We start from the raw sequence: 27,431 nt of genomic DNA, 5'->3' as shown, positions 1-27,431 counted from the left end.
GGCTTTTCAGAAGTTGCAATTCCAGTAGTTAGGCCCATTGCCACATTAGTCATTTTAGGAGCCCAGCAAATGCTAACCCCACTACATATGCCATGGCATTGTCCTGAGGTTCAAGTGTTTTGGGAAGACAGCACCTAGGACCAACAATACTACCAGAGAATTCCCTGTTGATCTTCAAATTCAGTGAATGTTGCTATTTATTGATTAGTGAGACAAGAAAAGTTTTGGCTCAGAACCAGTTTAAATGACCAAAAATTAACATTGAGAGTTGAAGGTTCTCGATATTGAGAACGGATCACATTGTACTCAAGAGTTTCACAGGTTGTTTCCATTTCAAGTGACCAGATGTCCCAATATTCAGGGCTTTTTCCTCATATAGGTGCCTATTACCCTCCATCCTCTGTCCTGATTTTTCACACTTGCTATCTGGTCACCCTATTTCCATTTGAGCAAGCAAGAGAAATTCCAAAACATGATGTGTATTTGACAGCATTCATTTTTACTTCAATTATCTGAAGCTTAATTTTGTGAACCTTGTGCCCTGACACTACTCTGAATGTCATGGGGACAGAATACATGGATCAGAGGAATTTTCAGGTGACTGAGGTTTAATAGCATGCAGGTAGCACTTCAATTCTCTCATTAGTTAACTTTTTTCAAAATGTCAGGCTTTTTTTTTTTTTTTTTGCTTTTTTTTAATTTGTATGAGATGTTTAACACTCCAGATACTTATTTTCAGTTGTTCATGAAGAAAAGAATTCCCTCAAAATAAGTCAAGACTTAAGAGAACAGATTCCATGATTAGCTGGTTGGATTAGTTTAGCCAAAATGATGACTAACAAGCTTTTTAAATATACTGTCATGCTACCATGAAAAATCACCAGCAGTTTTTAAAAATAAAACTAAGGAAGTTTCATATAGCAGGGCAAGTACTGCTGCTTCCCAAGTGTGTTGAAATATTCTTATGTTACCTATAGGATGGTGGAATAACTCAAGAAAACAGAGGGGGAGTCCGCAAAGTATTCCCCACTTCATCCCCTGGCGAAGGAATATCATTTATAGCAAAAAGGCAAAGCAGAAAGGAAATTATTCTCCAACTCAGGGTTCAAAACATTCCCTGACTGCGAAGCCCATGAATTTGATATTCTAGTCATGCATCAGCTACAGTTTTTTATATTAAAAATGGCAAAACTTTCTTTCAAAGTGTAAGAAATTCTCAGCCAAAGGTGAATTCCTTACAGAGTTTTTGACTGCTCAGTTCAACCACTGCATACAAGGAAAGAAGCTATACTTTTCCTCATCTCACAAAATTTCACTGGAACTTTTTGTAGTCTGCTCACATTTTGCTGTTGAACTATAAAAAGAGCATTTATTGAGCTTGCAGCGCAGTTGAACACTTTTGCTTCCCCCCACTTCTTTAACTTTAATATCCTGTTAAACAGAAGAGGGCTCCTTAAAATGGGAACTTAGTATGCCAGCAAAAACTCTGACATCTGAATTGGCAACCAAATTCGACTCTTATTGGTCATTTATACCTTTTCAAGTAGGACTAAAGTGATCCGCAACAAAATAAAAAGGAAACATTACTCATCCGGTGTAGTAACTGTAGTTCCAGCTACGCTCCCTTACGGGTATTCGCCATTTCAAGGGCTCAAGAGGTACACGTGATCAGAGATTTCTAGCTAGCAGTACCCGTTTGACCTGCATATGCACCTTATGCCTCTCCATGGCAGACACTGAGGCTATAGCGGGGTGCACAGACAAACTGCCCTCATTTCTTTCTCTACTTTCTCATTCCCTAAGGAACATCTGAAGCAGAAAGGAAGAAGGGTGGGTAGTGGAGCACCCATAGGAACACACATCTTATAGAACTACAATTGCTTCACAGGGTAGGTAACATTTCCTTCATCTTTGAATAGTGTCCCTATGGGGTGCTCCACTTCAGGTGACTTCTGAGCAGTATCCCAAAGAGAAGGGAGATTCGGATCAGGGTCCAGAATTGAAGACAATACTGCAGAGCCAAGTGCCGCAGCAGATCCGATGGAATGACGCAGGGCATAATGCTTTGAAAAACATATGGCCTGAAGTCCACATAGTGGCACTACATATCTCCGATATGGGAACATCCTTCAAAAATGCTGTAGATGTTGCTTGCAATCTGGCTGAATGCACTTTCACATCTGGGGAGGTGGCGGGGAAAGGAGGGCTGAGCATCCACAGACTCATAACAGGTAGGGATACTTTCAAAATGGATATCAGGTGGTCTCTGAGCAGAAATAGGAACCCTTTTGATCTATCTGTGAAAGATATGAAGTGTAGACAATTTCCTTAATCACTTAGTCCTATCTAGATAGAAGGGCTTTGATTTTCTAATACCCAGGTTATGGAAATAGGCCCTCTGGGTGGACGGTAACACTTCCCCCAAAGAGCAACCTTTGAGCAGCCAGTTGTCAAGGTACGGGAAGACAAGAATCTCTTCCTGTCAAAGGTAAGTCAGCAACTACTGCCAGAACGTTCAAAAATACCTTTGGAGCTGAAGAGAACCACTCGATACTGGAAGTAATCTTGGCCTATAGTGAATCATAGGTATTTCCTGTGCGATAGGTGTATAGTTATGTGGACGTAGGCACTAGTAGGTCCAGGGATGAAAAAAAAATCAATCCCCCTTCCTGTGGCAAAGGAATTATAGTTGCTAGAGTCATCATCCTAAACTTTTGACATTTCACCAACTTGTTCAGCCATCTTAGATCCAAGTCTCCAGTCTTCATCCTCCTTTGGTACTAGGAAGAGAAGAACTACCAGCCCCTGTAAGGGGAAGGGACAGATTGTATTGCTCCTAGCTGGAGAAGAGAGTCCTCCTCTTGCCTTAGTAGATGCTCATGTGTGGGTCCCTGATGAGGGACAGAGGAGGGGGGTGGAAACAAAGGAGTGCCAAAAAACTGGATCGTGTAGCCCAGTGTTCTGACTTCCCAGACCCACTGGATCATAGTGATCCATTCCCAAGCCCAAAGAAATGAACAAGGTTGTCCCCAAAGGGAAGGCAGGGGCTAAAGGACAGAATTGCAAAAATCAGAAGGGTGGGAGGATTTGGACCCGCAGCAAACCCGTCAAAACTGCTGTTTAGATGATGCCTGGGTGGTCATGGAGGGTGGTCAGGCTGCCTTCTTCCCCTGAAACCTGTCTCTTTGGGTGGGTTTTCCCCATGGGTCTGCGATACCTCAAGAACTGAACAGCGTGTGACCTCTGGGCAGTCTGTGACCTACTGAAACATTTCCTGCTTGTAGGTGTATAGATGCCCATGGAACATAGGGCAGCCCCTGCATATGCTGAAAGACTGCAGGAGTCATTCATAGTCTCAGAGAAAAGCTTACGACCAAAGGGGAGTCCTCTATAGGGTTCTGAACCTCTCTCAGAAACCCTGAAAGTTGGAGTCAAAACACCCTGCACATAACTACCACTGTGGAGAGAGATCTCGCAGCAATGTCCACAGCATCTAGGGATGCTTGGAGAGCTGTTCAGGCCAATAGCTGAGCCTCCACAATAATAGGCCAGAATTGCTTCCTGCAGTCATGTGGCAGCTGTTCAATAAAGGCCATGAGCTTGTTGTAATTAGTCAAGTTGTATTTGGCCACGATTGCCTGACAGTTCACAATCCAGAACTGCATGGTCACAGACAATAAGACTTTTCAAAAAGACCCAGTTGCTTTTGGTGTTTGTCGTGGGCGTAGGTCTCAAAATGTGGCTTACACTGTTCACTGCATCCACCACTACGGAGTTAAGTGGGGATGAGAAAATACATAGAATCCTTAGAAGGCACATAGTACTTCTTATCCACCCTTTTTCATGTTGGTTACTGTCGGAAGACGGGATACTGGGCTAAATGGAGTTTTGGTCTGAGCCAGTATGGCTGTTCTTACGTTCTTAGGGGCCGGCATCTGCCATACCATCTTAGCCAGATCCAGCAGAGCTTCATTAATAGGTAGCACCCCTCTGGAAGGTGTTGCCAACTACAAAACATCCAGCAGCTTGTGCTGCTGATCTTTGACCTCCTCCAGAGGACTCTGCAGAGCACCAGCTACCCTTCTAACGAGATCCTGGAACAGTATGAAGTTGTTGGCGGTGGAAAGTGGGGGAGGCACAACAGCCTCATCCAGCAACTACGACGAAATTGTAGTCTCAGATGTGACTACCTCTTCTGCCCTAGTCTCCTGCTCCTCAAATGTCTCCTCCTGTCATGCAAGGGTAGAGAGAGGATGGGAAACCCTGGCCTCCCTGTGGGACAGTACCAGTAGTCTGTTGTATTGTTGCCAATAGGCAGCCCACGGGTCTCAATATGGCCAAGTCATTCACACAATACACAAAGACACCAATCCAAATTTTTAAAAGATTTTTTACAGCTCACCTTATCTCCTCAGAGAAGTTAAACAATGTTTCTACAGCATTAGCTACCATATCACACTTACACATTTTTTATTTCTATTTTCTTGTTAAATGTAAAGTGTAATAGTTTGTTCATCAGAACTTGTATTTTGCATGCTTTGCTTCCATTTTTCAGTAGTGTAGACTAACATTTTCAAGAGTGTTTGAGAGTATGTTACCAGTAAAGTTTTGCAATTGCTTAAGTTATCTACAGCTGCCTTACATAAAAACTTAATATTTGTGGTGTGTGTTTTGGAAAGAACACAATTTAAAAAAAATAAAGAGATAGACGTAGAAAATACTTTCTGAAGTCAAGAATAACTTACTCTAAGCTGGAGAGGAGAAAACAATTTAGATCAAAGTAACTAAATTGAACCTTCACTTAGAAGTTCAGCCAAACCTCAAGATTTGAAAAAATTCAAATAAAAATGAAAAATATTAAAGTTTAACCACTTCCTGGATTCATTAGAAACAATTAAAAGCCAAGGTTCTTTGACAGTCAGCTGTTCGATTTCCAAGCCCAAGTTTCTAAATCTAGGATGTTCCAAAAACATCCAAACTTGTGGGCAATAATCTGAGCTGAATTTCACAGAATTGTATATCCCTTGTTTTAACCAGACATTCCTATCAATACATTTTTGTAGCAGTGTTTTTCATACAGAGGTGCCACACTGTACTTCACAAGCTCCAAGAGCACATATTTTAGTTTTATGGCTGTTACAATACAGCAAAAAGACAGGTAAGCGCAGATAGACCAGTATATACACCTCTACCCCGATACAACGCTGTCCTCGGGAGCCAAAAAATCTTACCGCGTTATAGGTGAAACTGCGTTATATTAAACTTGCTTTGATTTGCCGGAGGGCACAGCCCTCCCGGAGCACTGCTTTACCGCGTTATATCTGAATTCGTGTTATATCGGGTCGCGTTATATCGGAGTAGAGGTGTAGTTGCTTTCATCAACAGATAGCCAATTAAAAGCAATGGAAATATTAATGAAGAGCACCATGCTAGCAGCCCAGTTCAACACACTGATGAGTCAATTAAAAAGATCTGATTGAAATGTATTTAGTTTTTATAAATGTACAATACTTGTGACTGAGTGTTGTGAGAGTAGTGAAAGCAGAATGGGAAGGAGAGATTCATGAGACATGAAGAAGGTACTGAGATATGCCAGTGAACAATCACTAGTTTATTATTCCTTTGATACAGTGGTCAGGAACAAGAAGGTCAGAGAAACATCTGAATTAGATTTTTCATTTCAAACAGATATTTCTGTAGTACATCCTTGAGTTATCAGAAAAGTGGAGGAAGGGGAGAAATGCAACGGGGTTTACAGTGCAGCATAAAGCAGAGAAAGAACTCCCGTTGGGTGGTGAAGACTCAGAAGTGGTTTATGTGGAAGCTACAAAAGGAGTTGGTGCTTGACTGAAAGGTTTCTTGGACTACCAGACTTCCATTTGGAATGGTTAGACGTCAACATCTTTGAATGAGGAAGAGGCAGTGTCCCAGCTAACCCTCCTTCTCCCAAATCCACTTAAGATATGCCCTCTAATCTTTCTCCACTACCTTCCCTGTCCTCCCACCTCTTCTAAAAACATCCCAGACCCCTCTCAAAATACAGACATCATGCTAATCTTTTGAAGTGTCTTTAAATCTTTTAAAAGGCAGGAAGTTGCATTTAGTATTTCAAATATTTTCCCTGGACCCTCTATTTTTCTATCAATAGAGCCTCTTCTTATCTCATTTCAATTAAGATGAGGGATGTGCCCTTACTCAGCACCACACCCGTATACATTGTTTTCTAGGCTATGGAGAATATGAACGCCTTTCAAATTATCTCTTCATCTTGTTGGATCCCATTACCAGGAGATGGACGATTGATGATGCATCACCACATATAATGTCCACATGACAGCCACCAAAACTGGCAAACTCCTATCCTGACCTACACTTCAGCCACTGAAATAGAAGATGCTGCTGCCGCCATTATGCCACTCCATGAAGAATGATGATTTTGTCAATGCTACTCAAAATTTATGTCTCGAAACAGCATAAAGGGGGCAGCCTTTGGACCAGAAGCAAACCACAAAGTGTTCATGCACATTTTCAACCCCTGGAGTTTTACTTTCACTGTAAGAATTATAGTACAAAGATTTCTAAAATCCTGTACACAAAGATCAAATTGCTGTGAAAACGTCTCACAAGTTGCAAAATAGTCTTTGTTGCTGCTGGCCTTTTTAATAATAAAAGTGGGTTTTAAAGTCTGGTCTTGCAGCAGTCAGGAACTTCTAGGGTGACAATAACCATTTTAGTTAATCTGACCTGCAGCACAAATCAAAAAAAGGTACATTTTAAAGTCCTTCCTTATAGTGAAATGGCATTTGCAGCATAGCTGTAATCACATAAAATGAAAGCCTCTAAAATTGACCTCTCTCTTCTCCACTCAATTTCTCTACCAATAAAAATATTACTTTTCCAGCTCATGGAAATTGTATTTCTCACTCTTGTGAAGTCTTACTCTCCACATTTCAGTAAAATATGCAAAGCCTCATTCAATATTAAACTGACTACATTTTTGGTGACAATACCTTTTAAAAATAAAGTTTAACTTATGCAAAGACCAGAAATATTTCAGTTACGAGACTCCAGACTGGTGAAAAAGCCATTTGGGTTGTTATGCAAAGCATTCCCAAGATTGAGATCTTTGGTCACAATGGTGAGTAGAGCAGGTTGCTTACCAGTGGTCTCCCGTCAGTCCTAAATCTGCTAGCCACAGTTAGGTGCCTGACCAAGGAGACAATTTTTTCTCTTCATTACTTAACAGGTTGTTTTCTTTGTTTTGGTAATTAAACAAAGCAAAAAGGAAATACTATAGTACTCCTCACATAGGCAAAAAAGCAGGGCCATCTGTTTCCAGAGGCAGGTACCATCTTTGTCCCATTGGGCAGGAGAACTAGAATAGTATGAAGTCACTTCTACCTGACAAAAGGAAATGGGACCTGGCTTTTCAAGACGTTTCCAGCATGCACTCACTAAATAGAAACCTCAGAAGCTGCTTCAAGTCACACTGCCTTCCAAGCAACACATCCAGGGTCTTATGAGCATGAGTTTAAGTTGTTTAATAATTCAAATAAGATGGTCTCAGGTTAACAGTCACCTTTTAAGTACTTCATGAGGAGACTAATCAGAGCCCTATTTCACACTGGGTGAATGTGGATAGTTATGTGTTAAGGAAGAATCATTTGTTGTAGTGTTCATGAAAATCTGTCTGGGAAACTGGAAGGGAAAGAAACTAATCAGTGTATTGTTAGTGGATCGTACTTTTAACTAACTCACAGATTGGTATGTCATGTCTCTAGTATGAGATTTATGTTATTGAACTAGGTCACATTGCCTCAACTATATAAGAAAAAGCTATTTAACTCAATATTTATTGTGCTTACAATTATTTTGGTAGGACTTGCATTTTGGTCATATACACACACACAATACAGGTGTGACGTTATCTTGAAGTGACAGGGAAGAGGAAGACCATGCTTTTTGAGGATCCAGAGAGCATTTTTACTGTTCTCAGGAGCCTGTTTTTTCCTATGCTACCCAACATTTAGGACAGTTTTGCAGAAGAGCCGAAGTGTGTAAGAGGAGCAGGTCTGAACAGCACAGGGTAGATCAGGGGTTCTCAACCTTTCTTTCTGAGGGTCCCCCTCGCAACATGCTATAAAACTCCACGGCCCACCTGTGCCACAGCAACTGGTTTTCTACATATAAAAGACAGGGCTGGTGTTAAGGGGTACCAAGCATGGCAATTGCCTGGGACCCCATGACACAGGTGCCCCCGCAAAACTACGTTGCTCGGGCTTCGGCCCCAGGCAGCAGGCCTTTGGCTTTCTGTCCTGGGCCCCAGCAAGTCTAACGCTGGCCCTGCGTGACAGACCCTCTGAAACCTGCTCATGGCCTCCCAGGGGCCCCAGACCCCTGGTTGATAACCACGGGGCTAGACAACAGGGTAGCAAATAGGCTACGGTTATGGGAGGATAAGAGGCAGCACTTTGGCAGATGGCAGGTATCCTAGTAGAAAGGTCAATCCAAATGCTCAATTCTGCATGAGTGCAGCATATGACAAAGTACATACAGAAAACGTGACACCCACATACCATGAAAATACCCTTCTACACAACTATGGAAGGAGAAATAGGAATGGAAAAATCAAGTGCTAAGGAACACTGATGTGGACTGAATAGAAGGAGCAATATAAAGGCAGTAAGGAGTATGCAACTGTTTGGATGCGAACAGACAGAACAGTATGGAAAGGAAGCTATACAAGGAACAATTCTGGGCTTGGTTTGGAGTGACTTAAGAAAAATGATTGGAAATGTACAGGTGTGGGATCGACCAAGAGTGGCCCTTACACAGATGGGTTTAGTAATTAGCAAAAGAGGGATAATTTCAGCACACCAAATTTAGAAGAACATGGGAAAAGATAGGCTATATCAAACGATTTAAAGCATCAGAGGAACTGGCAGCAAAGAAAACTGGAGAGGGCTGAAAGACAAGTTAATGTATGCCCAAGGGTTATGCATGCTATTCTGCAATAAAAATATGTTCAGAGTAATAAAAGCAGTAACGTGGATGAACAAAAATACATAGAAGGCTTGAGGAAAAAGGAGATGGCGGACAAAGGCATATAAAAGAGACAAAACAAGGTAGAGAGGACTGTTTCAGTTTATAGAATAAAGAGAAATTATAACAAAATAGGTAATCACAAAAGAGTTTACTCAAATGATCATTTACTTTTTCTACTTATTTTAAAAGGATTCAGTTCTCCTTTTAAGTCTTTTCCATTGCTGTATATTGGCTGTACATCTTGAAATTCTAAATTTTAACTGTCTTTTTTAACCTATGTTGTTTATTCTAGATACTGAAATTACTTTCTTCTCTTTTTCTCTCATTCTCATTTCTTTTTATCCATATATTCTACCTTGCTTCACCTAAAGGCTGAGGGATGCAAGGTGTTTAATCTCCTATCTTTCATGCATCAAGTTTTCAGAAGCTTTTTGCCCCTTCTCTTGAATGCTCTTCTTTATTGCCTTCTGCTCTAAGATATCTACCTACCTTCTCCATTCCCTTTTGCTGCATGCCAAGCAGGTTCCTATTTTAAATGTTTATTTTACTTTGCCTCCTCAGGATCTTACACCAGCTCTCAGCAAACCTAGCCCATTGAGCACTGGAGGCTTTACATTTCACTTGTTTTGTAAGCAGTTTTCTGACCTGCAAGGTGAAAGCCACATTCTTTCCAGGAGAGGTGGAACTTTAAGACTGTGAAACTAATGCATTTGCCATCTTTTATTTCTTGCCTATGATGCAATTTCTCCCTCCACCCCCTTACACCCTTTCTAACTGAATGCTTTAATTAGCCATATAATATGTTTCTACTGGCTTTTTAATTTTTTTTTTTAGAGTTAAATACAAGATCTCAGGCAGTATATGGTCTGCAGTGGCTTGGTGTGTAGCTCTTTAAAAAACTATTAAATAAAAGTTGCATTAGATTATATTGTGGATTTTTAAAAAAAATTCATAGGCATGGCTTCAGTCGCAAAAAAGTCTAAAGTAAATACTACCTAAAATTTGCCCTACCAGGACAGATGTTTAATCCACTATCCTGACAGTGGCTATAACCAGATGTTTCAAAACCAAGTGTAAGACAGTTACACAAAAACCTGCGCAGAGAGATTTTCTTCCCAAATCAATGGCTGGCTTATGATCCAGTGTCTGAGGATTTAGATCCCTTTCAGAAAAGAACGTGTCTAATCCTTTTCTGAATCCTACTAAACTCTTGGCCTCAAATATCTTCTTGTATTGAGTTCCACAGGTTGATTAGGTGCTGTGCCTAAGAGTATTTCAATTTTGTTGCATTTCCGTGTTACAGATGTGCCACTGAGTGAAAATTGGAGCACTTCATTTACCTTCACATTACTATTCATACTGTAAACTTCTGTCATGTCATCTCTAAACAATTTGTCAGTGTTTTTTCACACAAGTTTCTCAGTAGCTATTTGTAGCACCCATCCTTGAACTCCTATTTATGCTATACATTTTGAGAAACAGGGTGGCCTGACTAAAAACAGCATTCCATAAGATAGCGAATTATATAATACCATAATATATTCAATACTTCTCATTCTTTTTACATTGAATAGTGTTTCCTTTTGACTGCTGTTGAGTTTTTAGCAGTTGCTTGTGTTTAACTGCCTACAACCCTGCAATAGTGGGGAGGTCTTTTTCCTGAGAGATTAGTTAACTTTAAAGCCAGCAATGACTATTAGTAGTTCCTTCCAGTGTGCATTACACCTTGTATGATATTTATCTGTCGTCATGCTGCCCAGTTACTTACCCTGGTTAAATCCCTCAACTCTTATCTCATCTTGAGATAGCTAAACTGTGCTCTGCAAGTTTTGCCATCTCACTTTTTACATCCTTTCACCAAATACATTAAACATTGGTCCTATTACAGAATTTTGGGTATTTCCATTTTTAAACATTTTGCTATGTTGAAATCTATTTATTCTTACTATTTTCTCACTCTTCACAAGTTTATAATCTACAGCAGTACACGTTACCTCTCGGCCTGTAATTAAGTAGGGTATGTCTACAATGCAACAACACACTTGCAGATGACTTGGGCTCACAGGGCTCAGGGGCTGTTTAATTGTGGTGTGGACATTTGGGCTCAGGCCCAGGCCCAGGCCCAAGCCCTAGGATACTCCCCCCTTATGGGGCCCCAGAACCCAGGCTCCAAACTGAGCCCAAACATCTACACTGCAATTAAACAGCCCTGAGCCTGCGTCAGCTGACACAGGCCAATCGTGGCTGTTTAACTGCAGTGCAGACATACCCTTAATTTCCTTAACAGGCTCTCATGGTTGACTTTGATAAAGACTTCTTCATAACCCCAAAAGACCCTAAACAATCCCCCTTAAAAAACTATATGTACATTTGCTACCTTTCAGTCCTTCAGGATAGCTGATTTTCATATGGTATGACACACAGTGGCTCAGCAGCTTCATTCCTAAGCTGCTTCAAAATACTAGGATGTACACCCCCCATGTGGTTATGTCTCATCCAGCACCTCTGACACCTCAGTATTTTACTGTGCCTCATCTTTATTTCCTGAAAGAATAGCTCTCCAACATCCTCTGTCGCATGTGCCCTGTACTGCACCCTTATAATAGTTTTCATTTGTTTCAGCTTCATGGAAGTGTGAGCACTTTAATTTTTGTTTAACAGTCAAATTTGCTTCAACACACAGATATCCGCTTTCTTGGCGGGTGGAAGAAATGCTGAAGTCCAGATCACATAACCAAATGACTAAAGCAATGGTCCAAATGACTAACGCCATAGTCCAGCTGCTACCGGAAGAACAAACAGCTGGTTGATGACATTGTGATGTCTTCAATTTGTTTCCAGCTCCGCCATCTGCCTCTTCCAGGGGTTACTACTACATAAGAGGTGGCAGTGAACCAGAAATCTGAGCTACCTTGAGGACTAGAGTACTGGGAAAAGGAATGGGTGGAAGAACAGAGAACTAAAAAGTGGGGCACCACATGCATGGGAACAGGGAAAATAATCAGGCAACTGGGAAAAAATTTTTTAAATGGGAGGAGTGAATCTGTAGAAGGGGAACAGATAACCAGAGTTGTAGAGCAAGGGGTGAGATGGGGATAAATGGAACAGAGGTACAGAAGGAACATGAAGGGAAGTGGAAATACTAGTTTTGAAACTACGAGAAATGCAAATATTAGTAACTGCTAAAATAAGTTAGACCCTCTCCTACTACTGTTTCGCTGAAAAAGGTGCAGTAGATGCCACAGTGATTTTAGGTTAAACTCAAGAGGGTGAGGAGACGGTCCATGCAAACACAAGTGCCGGAGAGATGGCCCCCGAGACACTAAAGTGTGGGACATACTATTAAAAGCAAAAGAACCCCTGAATTAAAGAATTACCGTTTCCAAGGTCCCATGGCACGCACACAAGATTTCAGAAAAGAGGGGAGAGAAAGGGAAGCTCGAAAGATGAGATTTTAATTCAGATGCACAATGAGCACCACACATAGGACAAACGTGCTGGAATTTTCGGTTCACATGAAGCTCATGCTTACTCATCTCGTATTATATTCCTGCTCTTTAGTACATCTATTTAAGTCACACTGGAATAAAAGGTGTTAGTGGACTAGAGACCAGTCAGCACACTGATATTTAAGAACATATACCATCTGGGAATGATACAAAGTTACTTGCACATTAAACTTTAGGGAAGGGAAAAAAGTTAAATTAAACAGTTAACTAAAAAATTAAACTAGAATAGAATGGGGAGTGGCAGGAAAAAAAACTAGAATGTTAAAGTCCAAAGAACAAGCATCATAGATTCACAAAAAGGAGGTTTATACCCCATAAGCCTGAAGTCAGAGACTAGTGGGAAAGCCATGAACAATTTACCCAGGTTTTGGGAATGCTATTACACAAAAGACTAACATACAAGGTGAGTAAGTATAGTAGAAAGCACAAAATTCTTGGATGGATAAAGGAGTAGCTTGAGGCGTGCCCAATAGCAGTCTAGAAAGGAATGTGTACTTTCTGTAGGTGATAATTTGCTAACAGGTTTGGGTGAAGGAGGGAAGTAAAGGATCAAATTTTGTGTGGGCTAGATAGACAGAGCAGGGGCAAATAGGTGGCTGTTAATGTAGAGAAGATTGAGGAGTGAGGTCAGGCCAAAAAGGTCAGTGAAATTATTTATAATTTCATTTATAAAAGCATATGTCCACTGCCCAAGTCTCTGGATGCACTTACAATAAAAAAGTTTTAAAAAGATGTTGCAGCCAGCTGTGGGATGAGAGCTAACCCTGAATTTATATGTATTCACCATTGTGACAAAAACCTGCAAACCCCCCACCCCACCCTCAATTAACAATCCCTAGGATAATGAGCAGATGGCAGGTATAAGTTTATAGAAATGCAGGTTGGTAGTCTATAAAACAAAGAGGAGGACAGAACTGAGGGTGGTAATAGGAGAAAAAATGAGAGGGATAGCGTTTAATGAATGAAGAGCGCAAAGTGGAAGTATGATATGTTATTAGATCTCCGTGACCCGTGGCTGATCCCAGGGCTGCCCAAGTAGCTGGCCCCGGGGACAACCACACCAGCTGCTGCTGGAGCAGCCCCCAAAGCAGAGCCCCCGTCCTGGCCCCCTAGAGCAGCACCTCTGTCCTGGTCCCCCAGAGCAGCACCCCAGCTAAGATGTAGTCAGGGGTATATAGTACAAGTCCTGGACAGGACACAGGCTATAAACAAATTCATGGGCCTGTGACTTTTACTAAAAATACCCATGACTATACATTGTTCATAGCAGGAGACATGTCATTTCTGAAATACAGACACTATGGCCAAGATTGTCAAAAGTGACTGGCTATTTTGGATACCCAACTTCAGGCACATTCAAAATTGTGATTTCCAGTTGAACTGGTACTGAGTATTTCCTTAAAAAAACCCAAACTCCCAAAAACAACCACCACCACCACCAGGTTCCTTAAGGTGTCTCGAGTTAGGCATCAAACACTGAAGTACCCAAAGTCACTGGCCACTTTTGAAAGTCTTGGCCCATGTGTCTAAATTGTTTGACAGTCTTATTATGCCTCCATTTCTAAGGCTTCCAAACCCAAAGTCCAATCCTCTACAAATTGTTTACCAAACTTTGGAAAACTGAACATCCCTTCAGGAAGGGTTTCATGGTTACTTTCATTTTCAAATCCCTCCTGTGTTAGAGGCTTACAACCCATGGTTTAGACCTTTAATGGAAGGAAATTGAGTTCTATTTTAATAGACCCTTTCATTTTTATTTCCTAGCTCTTCATGGTGTGATCCTTACTCCTTTCTTCCATGCTTGGATGAGCAGTAAATAGTTAAAACTCTTGACATTTAAAGAATCACTGACATCCAAGTTACCATTCCCCTTTGAAATTAATAGGGCAGTCCACATCTCAGTGCTACTGCCACTACTCAGAGCTGCCAATTTAAAAGATGTCTCTGCCACCACAACAGTTTTTTGTTTTTGTTTTAAGTTGCTCTAACTGAAAGCTGGAACTCTGGAGAACAATTGAAAGGCCTGTCTGTTCCCTGCCCCTCCTCACTCTGCCAGTCCTTTTCACCCCACTCTTCAGGGCACACGGCTTAAAAGGGTGCTGGGATGTTGAAGGCTTCCAGTGCGTCAGGGTTTTTCCATGCAGGTCACCTTCCATTACAAACTTCGGCTTTTTAATTACCGGTATTATCTGTGATCTGATCCAGAGACTCAGGAATTGCTCCTGCTACGAACAGTTCTGGGTAGCCACCATGACCTCTCCTTATTGGAAAGGCTGACCTGGAAATGGCACTATCCTTGCCTACAGGTGTGCCAAAGCCCCAAAGATGCTCAGGTGTTTGAGGTCAGGCTACACTCAGGGTTTGACAGGCAAAAAGGTCTTGGCGATAATGAGCCTTTTTCGAGTTTTATTCCTGAATTACCACAGAAATCTGTCAGTGCCATAGGATATTTGTTGATTTCTCTCTGCTCTTAGATTCCATTTGTGTTAGCATTTAAAAAAAGCAAACATTCAGCCCTCTTCAAGCTTTCAGTAAAGTACCACCAGAACAGACCAGTTGTATTTGGGCTCAATGCAACACTCAGCCCCAGAATAGAATCTGTTAAGAGAAAATATCCTAGCTCATTAGGCTGAGTTAAGCTGCATTTGGAATCTTATGAAGCTCTACTTAACACATTCTTTAAAAGGGACATTGGAATGATAGAGCAGCAGGCAACCAGAATCACACTGATGCAAAGATCTCTATTATTCAAAGAGGTATGGCAAACCTATGCCTGGATTCTTTTGATGGAGCGGTAGTTAGAAGGAGCATTCAGTGGGGTGTACAAATTTGATGGAAATATGGGACAGATGGTACAAAAGGCTGTTTAAACTAACACAAAATAGAGGTCTAAAGGACATGAACTCAAATTAAGGAAGGGATGAGCACTAAATTCAGGTGGAGTGTCTTCTCCACCAAGGTGCCTTCTTGCTGGTTTACTAATAAGTCATTTTAAAGAGAGAACTGAACAAAATATTCAGGACTAATACCACCATCCAACTTCTTCGATTCCAAGTTCCTATTGTAGTTTAGGATCTTCAGGCTCTTGTACATTGTTTGAAGGAGAAGAGGCCAGGAACTATATCAATTTCTTACATACAGGTACTTCTAGGTTGCAATACTGCATTAAAGTCTCCCTAAAAACCAATAAAGCACTGTGTGCTAGAAGTTATCTACACAAGATAGATAATGGAAATCAGGATGCAACCACACAAACACTTGAAGAGACACATTTGCTGCAATCTCAGTGACATGAGAATCAATTTGGAGAGAGTATTTAGGCAACACTGACACTTGCAAATTGTAAGCTTGACAATATTCTTAGCACAAAATGAAAAAAAACCAGCATAATAAAAGCAAGTTCTCCCTTCTGCCCTTCCTCCCTCTCTCATTTTATGTATTTCTCTTTCTACTTTGGTGGAAATCCAGAGCATTGATTTTAGGACTATTTTACTGGATTTCCATTTGTTTTGCCTCAGCTCCTACATTAATCCAAACAATAAGGGTCTTTAAAGCATTCATAAATAACCTGCTAGTGCTGCTGGCACCTAGGAGCCAAGTGCAGCAATGTTAAGCAACAACAAATTTCATAGTTCAAAAGGCACAGTTAAAGAAAAAGGTTGCTCAGAAAAAAAATCACTCTCATTTAGCACAAAGATCCTTAAAAATTGCATGAAATCAGTCAAGTAACTATAGAAACCAATTTCTTCAGCTCTGTATCACACGTCTCACACCTCAATTGTCTTTATTATCATCTGCTGTCAGATCCTTAATCAGAAATGTGAACAGGCTTGATGATTTATTCAGCAGGGAAAAGAATCTGTAGGTCAAGTGAAAAATTTCTCACACACACACACTCTCCCTCCCCTCCCCCCAACCTTAGGTACTTTCATTTCATTCTGTTCCCAGTAGCTCTGGGGGCAACTCCAGTGAGATCCAATATTAAGGCTCAATTAAAATAAGCTCCAATTAGTGGAGCTTTTTTCTCTCAGGCTAGAAGAGTCAGGAAATGGATATTGGGAAATGTAAAAAGTCAGCTACTGAGAGGAGGCTGCAGACATAAATGAACTTATTTGTTGATTTCTACAGTTGCTATGCAGAGGCCTCTGGGAGTAAAAGCTTAACCAGTCTAAGCTATAAACTAAAACCCCTGCAGCTAAACATGAACTGTGTGAAACAAGGGCTCCATTCCAGAACAGAAAACTGCTGGGCCCAGAAAATTAAAAGCCAGAGGCGTTTTCCATTTAAAACTAAATCCCTGTACCGCCTCCCAGCCAAAGAATTATAAGCAGTATCAGATTTACAAAACGAACAATTACCCTGGAAAAATGTAGCCTATTGTACAGTCCCAGATGCTAAATCTCAAAGTTTCTTTTTTTTTTTCTAATCCCACATTATATTCCTACTAAGTGTATGGCTGTAGTTTACAAAGAACCATTTCTAGACAGGCCTAAACTATGAAAATTAAATGTTAAAAAGAGCTCATAATTCATTGACCTCATTTGAAGTACTGCCCTTGCCTGTAGCAGTTCCTGTCCTTCCCCAAGGCCTCTGCAAATGGTATGCAATAGCAAAATAAACCCTGACCTAATTGCCAGGGGAGGGCTGCCAACCTTCCCTCAAAACACAAAGGCAAACATGGTAACTTGAAAGTCCTACCTCTTTCGCTTTCTGCTTTAATCGCAGCTGTTCTGGATCTTCTTTATTGGAACGACTCTATTAAAGGAAGAGGAAAATTTAACAAATTACTAGCATCTAAACACCGCAGCATCCGTTAAATATTTAATAAGTGACAATTTTCTCTTGTGATTGAATGTCTTAGCTCCAGGGGTGAACGCCGCAATCCAGATTGGCTTCTCCCTCCGCCCCCCAGCCTCCCTCCTCTTCATCTGGGCCTGGCTGCCTCTGTTCTAGCCTGGAGGAAGCTTAAACTGAAAATGATGCTAACGCTGTCAGTCAGGTCCAGTCTAGGCATGATGTTGTTCATGTCAGCAGCAGACACTTAAAAGGACAGGAAGTAGAGAAGAAGAAATTGCTTTTGTTTAAGTACAGTGAGATCCTAGTAAGTCTAGATTCCATACCCACCCAAGTGATTGTAGAATATGGGCCCCAGACTTTTATCAGTTCTTAAAAAAAATAAACACACTTAAACTGAGCCAAGACCATATAATCACTCAGTGGTGCAGCATTTACATGTTTTGTTCATGCTCAAACAACAATTTTAACCAACAGAGTATAGGCCAGAAATGGGTCACATATTGGACTGACTGGATTGCAACACACACAGCTTGTCAAGATCACACCTCCAGAGCATCACCAGAAACAGTGGGGACAAACATTTTGATGAGGCACCATGTAGCAAGTTGGATCCAGAAACAAAGACAGGTGGTCAGATTAAGAATACAGAATAAATATGGTTTTATGTTCACCAGCAGGACTGAATGAACCAAAACATGGCCTTTAAGTAACTACAAGCTTTCAACTATATTCCTTAAAGATTTATTTTTATTTCTGTATCAACAATCGTGATACTATGTTTGCTGAGCATATGTTGTTCTTGCATTTATTTCTGGAAGATTCGGACTCCTCACTTTTAGCGCCAAAAAAATAAATTGAGACCCAGTGAACTGGACAGTAGATATGCAGGGAGATGGCAATAGAAATTTACCCCATGGCTTGCCAGTGAGCTAAACATCCATCTCTAAGAGAAGCAAAAACCCAATAAGAACACCTTTTCTGCTTGGCATAGACCATGCTAACATATACTTACATGTTATAATAGCAAAATCAGGGATTGACAAGTTTAATGTAGACTATAACGAGACAGGTGTCATTGGATGTCTGGTGTTCAAAAGACAGTTATTTTTCTCGGTGGCCAACAATAAGATGTTCTCTCACCTTGGCTGCTCGTAAAAGCATTTCTCGTTCCTCTTCATCCTTTCTCTGTTTTTCCATGTGATCCAGCTTCTCAAGAAATCTAAGTTGTGCTCTGGTGTCACTAGATACGATATACTTATTACTCTCCTGCCAAGAAATAACAATTAGAGCTGATCAAGCTTTTATACACTGCTAAAAACCTATCCTAGGTCAAATAAAAACATATTGGAAAGAAGCTGAGTTGCATGAAATTCTTTTTTTCAAAGCTGATCGTTGTAAGTACTTTCCATACGATTCTGCTTACAAGAGAATCCATTTGCATGTCTTCTCTCCAACTACAGTATGGTCCTAAAGGTCTATTCAGCTACTTAATAGCCCTCTGCCATTAGCATCCAGTTCCTCTATTTGACTCCCTATCCTCACTGTCTAACAAACTTCAGTTTTAGATGTGTGTGATTTGAAACTGCCAGTTTACACCTAAGGGGGGAAAAAAACCCCACACACAAACCATTTTCTTACTGAGCAAATTTTTTTTTTTAAAGTCAAAATGTTATACAACTAGGATATATATGATCCATTTTTACCACCTACTTAAGAAAACCATCTTAGAGATAGGAACTATATTTCACGCTGCTGGCAAAATATAATAATTTAAATGTTGCAGCATTGTTTCAGCTAGTCATTCCAGAACATCAATTACCTTACTGGTATTTCCAAAGGGGGTGGAAGAGGGGACTACATTTTTTCCAGAACCAGCTAAAAGATATTTAGATTGAGAATGAGAGTGCACATTAGCACTGTTCATTATAGCTTTAGGGATATATTTTCACCTTGGTTGATTAACAATTCCCATTAATGCTAATGGTAACTACACTACATTTGTGCATGAAGGTGAGTATAGGTAGAGTCCTGCAAATCAATGGATATCCGCTTTATATCTGTGGGTATCCGCATCCACGGATGCAAATATCTGCGGATCATTTTTGCGGATTACAGATCGGATGTGGATACAAATTGTGCCAGTGCCAATCAACAACTTAAAATGGAAAAAGTATAGAACTAGTGGATTCAAAGATATCTTAAAATCCACGACTCGACCTCTACTAATACAGAATTCTCAACCAACCATTGCTCCAGACCTAACCAATCCCTTTCTCTCCCCTTATATGCAGCTTGATCCCCTCTTCTAAGAGTTCTTTGTATTACGGTATTGCCTCAAGAGACCAGAGACCAGGCTCCCACTGTGTGAGGCATTCTAAAAACACAGTGTAACAGTTCCTGCCCCCAAAGAGCTTGCAATCTAAGTAAGAAATCCTAAAGCACACCCTTGAATCCCATTCTCCTCTGCCCTAATCACTCAGTTTTGCTATTGCTCTAGGTCTTGTACCATTCCCCACAGGATGTGCACAATCCTGAAAGTCAGTATTGGTACATTAGTAGAATCTGTTTTGAGGTAGCAACCTAGAATCCACCATGTTGCAGTATTGCTTTGAATGGCAGGTAAGGAAGCTGTGTGAAATTAAAATGCTTAAGACCCTTTACCAGTTTGGAATATCAGACATACAACCTGAAGTTCCCAAATGCAAGATTTAAAGCTTAAGTAGAGAATAGAGATTTCTTACACCACTTCAATAGGTAACAGCATCATTCTCAACTTTCATAGGGGAAACAGGACTCCGAAATTAGGTCTTTGAAGTAAGGCAGGAACTATTTTTTCAATTGTTTAGTTTTAAAGTTCAGTTATATATGGAATATGTAAAAACGGAACATGTTAACTCAACAGATCTGCTCCCTGTGAACATTTGGCATCATAACCACTTGTTTTACAGTGATAAAACTATACATTTTACTCCTGTTCATACTGCAGAGCCAATACCGCTATGTGAGAGCAAGATTCTGTTCACACTCATGCGCCAACATAATTGTTAAATTTCCAATACAAGATTAAACTGTGCCCTGAGCTACACCTGTGCAATTCCAGCAAAGACACTGAGGTTGCACAGGGGTAACTGAAGGCACAATTTGGTCTGCATAATCTATTATTGCATATCACAAGCCAGAAAGCTGGATTCATATGTCAGGTTGAGTTTGCATGGCTGGTAGTTCAAAAAAATGTCCTTTTGTTTTAAAACTGAGCATGTTTGCCCTTGAAGTAATTGAAAGGCAAACACAGAACTCTCCCCAAGTGACACTCCAAGAATGTTTTCGGACTAGAACTGCACTTTAAAAATCCCATGTGTGTCAGCTTAAATTCTACAGTTCACCCCCGAACCGAAACCACCAATTCCCCCCCACCCTCTTTTTTTGTGTAATGCATGGAGTCCTAAAAGGGCATTGGTGCAGGTTAGTCTAATATGTTGGCTAAAGTGTACGTAACTCTCCAAATATTTTACCTTAATTTTGCATGTATACTTACGTATACATAAAGTTATTTCCACATACTCTAATGAAGCGTTTCTGCAGCAGCTAGAGGATTATGAGGCATGTCTTCAGTGGGAAAATACCTGGCAGCAAGTTCAAAGGCAGGTATGTTCCCTGTACGTGACTTGCTGTTTCCTTACTCAATCATCATGCTGTTATGAATGAATGGGAACTCTGACTAAAGCAGCTGCGGTTTAGTATGCCAACTCCTACCAAGAGTTCCCCCCAAATCGGGGCAACAAAAAACAAAAACAAAAACAGAGACCCCTTGAAGAGTAGATAGTTCTAGCTCAATCCAAAAACACATCAAAAAAGGGACCATTAAGTGGAGGGAGCATTAAGCTGCTTATAGTAATGGCCACCTCTGTCATTTAGGCAGAGCAGGCTGCAGAATGTTCTAACAGTTATCAGTTAAAGCCCTCCTTGAAAATGGCCGCCATCTCTCCTTGTTCGCAATAGGACTGAAGCTACTGTTGCTCAAGAAAGATGGTGGGCTCATATGAAACAGCAGGGGCACTCAGTCCGGTTGAGATGCTGGCCACTTCGAAAGAGCACCTCTCCATAGGATTCCCTGTAGTACACCATTGCATCCTTCTGCCTCTAGAGAGCCATGGGAAAACTGATCACCAATCCTAAAAAATGCTCAAGTGTTGTATGTGAACAAAATTGCAGTGAGTTTTTCACTATATGGGAAGTTTGAAGAGTGTGTTCAGTTATTGAGATTACTGGGCACAAAAAAGGCTGATAGTAGGTACTAAATTGCTTAAAGGCCCTACTTAGTTTTAACTCCTGAACAGATTAGCAAACTCGCTGAGTACATAATGATATTTTCTGAGAAGTGACAAGTCAGCACAGTAGTTTGGGGGAGGATACACATATAAAGGGTTGAACCCTTGCTTTATGCAGAAAAACTCAACTTTATGGAGTTGCTAGTGATGCCTCCACAACACAGCTTAACTTCTCATTTGCTTTGACTGGTGTTCTACAGTGATCCATCCACAATGACACCTAGATGTCTCTCCCATACACAAAACCCATCAACATGTAGGAAAAATTTGAACAACTCATGTTTCAATGCAGACAAGCACAAGAATCTTTTGTCACTGTGTTGTCTAATTGCTTAAGACTGTTGGGACCCTTTTGAAATACCTTACAATCCTTTAGTTTTGGCTAACCCAAAATTGTGTCATCTGCAAGATTTTCCAGCCTCACTATTCACAACTTCTTCCATCTCATTCAATACACTAAACTTTTCTGAGAAGACATACCTTAGATACTTTACTATTAACCTCTTCCCATGTAGAAACTGACCATTTACTCCCACTCTATTCTCTAGCTAGTTTCTAAGCCGTGACAGAATTTTATCGTGTATACTGTGACTACATGAATACCTATGAGAAGCTTTTGTGGCAACTATCAAAGGCTTTTTGAAAGGCAGTCATATCTACTACTCTCCTTGAGCTATTCTGTTGATTCCCTCAATAAGGGTGGACAGGCAGGTCTACTTTTATAGAGCTTAAAGTCCATACCGATTTCTATCAGGATGGAGAATTTGGATGGAGAGGGCCTGGAAGTGCCCATACTAAAATTAAACACACTCTTTGCCTAGCAACAGGCTTACTTGGGGACATGAGCTTCTCTCATACACAGTTCATTTGTTTCATTTTTGTGGTCTTCCTATTGTTACAACCCATTATAAAACTGCATCATCATATAACATCACCCAAGAAGATAGCTGCGAAGATTGGCTAGCTCGCCCTCCTTTATTGATCTGCATTAGCTACTAGTTATAACAGCTGTAACAACTTCGTATCTTCATAGAGTAACTAGACTTATCTATGGATTCACATGCGTTGTAATGGCTACGCACAACAGAGCTAAAATTAAAGAAGTTATGGAAGCTTCAACATCGGTTTCCTTACTTTTGAGAACAGGAGAACAATATAGCACATTAAGTCAGTTACTTTAATAAAAGATGCATTGAAAAAGTTGTGTCTGACTAGCTCACAGGATGCAGAATTTCATAGTGGACTCAAATGAAGATTTTTACTGTACAGACTGTTTCTTTAGAAGGACTAGAACAAAAATACTATGCATGTTGCTCTCTGTAATATTTACTTCTCTGTCCAGCAAGGGGAAGAATTACTTGCTTTTGGCCAGACTCAACTTCCAAGAGGATTTTTCTCCCATTTTCACTGCTCCTATTGTACAGTATGGGTGGAAGTTATTTTAATCAAAGTGTAATTCTTGAAGAGTTACATGGTGTATCTCATATCCTGCTTTAGATACACAAATTTGAAATCTAGCTCTTTTGCACATGCAAGTCTGAATTTGTGAATGCTCACCTGGCTGGTAGAACACATGCAAAATAGGAATGCATTCCCATGTTGCAAACGAATACCTAGCCCTAGCGGAGAAGGGAAGGAGAATTACACTGAGGCCACATAAACCTACAGTGTTCTTTACTTTCTACATTTGGGAATTTATCACACTTTAAAAAAAAAACGTATATTCCTAGTTACATTATGAAAAGAGGTAGCCCCCATTTTAAAAAAAAACACATTATAGAGGAAGTTCATACAAGAAAAACACTACCTATGCAAAAACAAGTATCTAACAAAGTCTTATTTTTCAGAGCCTGCATTTTTGCTTAAGACTATCTACATGATTGTGAATTGTTACGGCCTTTGTTTTGAGGAAATGGGACATCTGATGAAGTGTTATAATCTTTCTAGCTTAGCTTCTGGCAGTTCAATTGTGAGTTCAATCCTTGAGGAGGCCATTTAGGGAACTGGGGTAAAAATCTGTCTGGGGATTGGTCCTGCTTTGAGCAGGGGGTTGGACTAGATGACCTCCTGAGGTCCCTTCCAACCCTGATATTCTATGATCTATGAAGCTCTTGATTTGACAAATCTATTGGTTTCCATCCCATTAGGACAAAGGCAGTCAGAAGTCTATGTGCTACATTAAGACCATTGTTCAGAAATTGCCCTTTGCGGTCTTGTCTTTACAGAATGCTAAAGGCATAGCTCCCCAATGTTCCTGCAAGCTTTCAGCAGCTGCTTCACCTCACTTGTGCTAAAAAGGCTTCTCATTTCCAAGTCTTTGGTTGGGATACAGAGATGTCAAACTTTGCTGACTTCCAGAGGCTCTTCTCATTAGGCGTTGGTACACTTTTTCAGATTGGATTTCGTTCCATGTCATCTTTCTGTTTTGGAGCAGCATGTCCAGTGGCTTCAGACACTATTACGTAGACACGGCCAGGTACTTCATTTCCCATTCTCTGATAGTGCCTCTTCCATGTTTACTAATCTATAAAATGTATTTAAAAATTAAAAACCTCCTTATGACAGTGTGCACTCACCTGTTGTGAGCACTTGCTGTCAGATGGGAGCAATCCTGCACTCTTTCCTTTCTTTGCAGCCAGCGTCCCCTGTTGGCTATGGCCCTCAGGCAGGTCTTCAGTGGCTCAGCCCTCCAGCTAAGTCACTCAGTTAATAGTTGAATGGATGGATGAACCCCTTGTGGGGTAAAAGGTCTAACAGGGCCTGTCCCTGTGCTCTTATTCGTGTCTTTAGTCCAGTCTCTGGGCTCAGTTCTCAGCCCCTGCTGGGCTAGCATTAGTCCGTGTCTGCTCTGGTATATAGCAGTGCCCCCAGGGCACAGGCACTGCCCCGGTACAGAGTAGTCTCCCTGGAGACTCTCTGCCTTTATCAGTTCTTACTGCCCCAGCTCTGAAGCCAGGTCACTCCTTCAAGTTCAGTCCCCTTCCGGGGTAACGAAGTCCAACAAATGGTTGGCCTTCTGCAGGGTCTTCAGCCCTGTCCATGAGCCCTTTAAATTCCTGTGCTTAAGGTTCTAAACTAAACTTGTCTCCTTTTCATGGCTTTTCATGCGGAACTTGGAGCGGACCATAAACCGGTTGAGATCCTGTAGGTCCAGGATGGGCCTCAGCCCCCCTTTTGCCTTTGGGATCAGGAAGTACTGGGAGAAGAAGCCTCTGCCCTGGAAGTCTACTGGTACTCCTTCCACCACCCCCAAGTGGAGCAGACACACCACCTCCTGCCCTAGAAGGTGAGCATGCTCCGGGTCCCCGGGGCTCAGCAGGGACGGGGGATGGTAAGGCGGGGGAGAGGTGAACTGCAACACATAGCCCTTGGAAAGGGTGTTGAGGACCCAGTGGTCCAACGTTATACGTGACCACTCCACTCAGAAGGCAGACAATCAATTGCAGAACACAAACTTTATTAATCAGGCGGTTTCCCTGGCAACAAGCCTGGTGCCCCCTGCAAATAGTCAAAACCGCTTCTTTCCCTGCCTCTTGCCCTTAGAGGGCCTGGGCTGCAGGGCAGAGCGGGACTGACGTTGAGACCGATGCCTCTGGTCTCTCAGCATCTTGGATGGGGGCTGGTATCTGCTCCATGCAGGTGGAGCTGAAGTTTGAGGCCTGGGCTTGTCCTTAGCTGGTGGGATGTAGAGGCCCAAGGTTTGCAGGGTGGTACGGGAATCCTTCACCCCACGCAGACGGACATCCGTTTGGTCCGCAAACGGCGCTTTCCCGTCAAACAGCAGGTCCTGCATGAGGGACTGGGCCTCCACCGACAGCCCGGATAGGAGGAGCCACGACACCCCGCACATGGAAATGGCGGAAGCCATAGAGTTGGCTGCCACATCGGCCGCATCCGACGCCGCCTGGAGGGCTGCTTTTGCCACTGCCGCCCCTTCCTCTACCAGAGTCTTTAAGTCCTTTTTGTCCCGCTCCTGGAGGAGACATTCAAACTTTGATAGGGACCCCCATAAGTTAAAGTCATAGCAACTTAGTAGGGCCTGATGATTGGCCACGTTGAGCTGGAAGCTTGCCGAAGAGTAAACTTTACTGCCAAAAGTATCCAGTCTCCTGGTGTCTTTAACCTTGGGGGTAGGTGCGGGCTGGCCATGTTGTTCTCTGTGGTTTACAGATTCTACCACCAGAGAGTTAGGTGCCGGGTGGGAATAAAGATACTCATGGTCCTTAGCCGGCACGAAGTACTTCCTCTCCGCCTTTTTGGAAATGGGGGCCAAGGAAGCAGGAGTTTGCCACAAGGTATTGGAAATGTTGGCTACTCCCTGGTGGAAGGGCAGGGCCACAGCCCGGTGCCAAGGACGTCAGCATGTTGAAAAGGGAGTCAGATGGGCCCTTCATCTCCTCAGCCTCTAGCTGGAGGTTGGACGCCACCCTCTTAAGGAGGTGCCCTGAAGTCCTTCTGTGGAATGGGCAGTGGTGCTGTAATAGCATCATCCAGTGCTGGAGAAGGGGCCAGTACAGAGCCAAGAGTCTCGGGCGGTACCGGGGGGGGGGGGGGGGGTCGGTCCCCAGGTCAGAGTCTGGGTGTGGGGCCACCGACTTGGGACCTGTTGACTTGTCCCTCTGCCGAGAAGAGGAGGCCAAAGGAGCCTGGTACACTCCGGCCACTGATCAGGTTCCTGTCTGGGTGGGCATCTGCAGCCACGGTGCCTATTGACACCACTGTCTTTGCCACAGTGCTCCTTGCCACTGACCAATTTGGGGGCCCGGTGGCATCATCTGTTCCGGCTGAGCCGCACGACCTGGCGATGGGCGGCTGGGTGCCGATGCTGAGGTCACCGTCGAGTGCATGTCTCATAGGAGCAGCAAGATCGATGGTGCCTTCTGCAGGACTGGGACCTCAACACCAAGGACCGGTACCCATCAAAGTGCTGCTCCTGTACTCGTCCCAGTGCCAGGAGCAATGATGTTCCAGTGCCAGTGAATTGCAAGAGGAGTCCTGAGTGTGATGCCTGGCAGAGCGGGAACTCGAGTAGGAGCATCGACATCGATGGCGTCGAGACTGGCTCCGGTAGCTGCGATGCGAGGAAGAGCGTCAGCGGAGCCTATCACGGTGCCTGCACCCATTGCTGCACGGCGTGGAGGGGCCTCAAGACTCCCATTCGAGCGGTGAGCTGGTCAACCTGACTGGTGTAGAGGGCTGGCATAAGCTGCGAGAAGACCACGTCGAACGAGGTAAGGAGTGGCTCTCAGTGCGGGGGCTGCGCCATGCCGGGGAGGTCTGATGAGTGCCCAGCGGCGGCTTGCCTCGGGACCAACACGTGCAATGCACTGGTATCGGTAAGCTCAAGATGTCTCGTGTGGCCTAAGCAGCCTCCGGCGTTGACAGCATCCTCTCCGCAGGGGAGGCATGCGCAGACGGAACTGGGCTGCTCTGCTCAACACAAGTGGGAGGCCTAGGGCCGGGGGGGGGGGGGGGGAATCGAGGGCTGCCCGGCTCAGGACCAGCCTCACCCCTCTCCTTTTCTCGGTGCCACTGTGAGACGGAAGTCTTCCCTTGCTTCTTGGAAGGGGAGCGGTGCCAGCTAGTGGAGGGGACTTCGCTATGCACTGAAGATGCGGTGCCGGGCACCAAGTCCGCTCGGCGTGCCAGGGTAGGGCCCAGCACCAATTCCATCAGGAGCGCGCAAAGGCTGACGTTCCTCTCTTTCTTAGTCTGAGACTTGAATGACCTGCAGATCTTGCAGCGCTCATTC

The 27,431-nt window shown here is 42.5% G+C and overlaps 1 protein-coding gene across 2 annotated transcripts in view; it reads right to left on the bottom strand.

Annotated features, from left to right (window-relative positions):
* TAF4B (TATA-box binding protein associated factor 4b) overlaps window positions 1–27,431 on the bottom strand; it is a 114,818-nt gene that overhangs the window by 32,670 nt on the left and 54,717 nt on the right. For both annotated transcript variants that reach the window (XM_039528067.1, XM_039528066.1), the window contains exons 12-13: window positions 18,492–18,617; window positions 17,253–17,309 (exon numbers count right to left, since the gene is read on the bottom strand). In XM_039528067.1, coding sequence (XP_039384001.1) covers window positions 17,253–17,309; window positions 18,492–18,617 — 183 coding nt within the window. The remainder of the gene's footprint in view (window positions 1–17,252; window positions 17,310–18,491; window positions 18,618–27,431) is intronic.

This window comes from Mauremys reevesii, linkage group 2 (assembly GCF_016161935.1).
Source record: "Mauremys reevesii isolate NIE-2019 linkage group 2, ASM1616193v1, whole genome shotgun sequence".
Lineage (NCBI taxonomy): Eukaryota > Metazoa > Chordata > Testudines > Geoemydidae > Mauremys > Mauremys reevesii.
The sequence above is the reverse complement of the archived record's forward strand: the minus strand, read 5'-3'. Positions and strand labels throughout refer to the sequence as shown.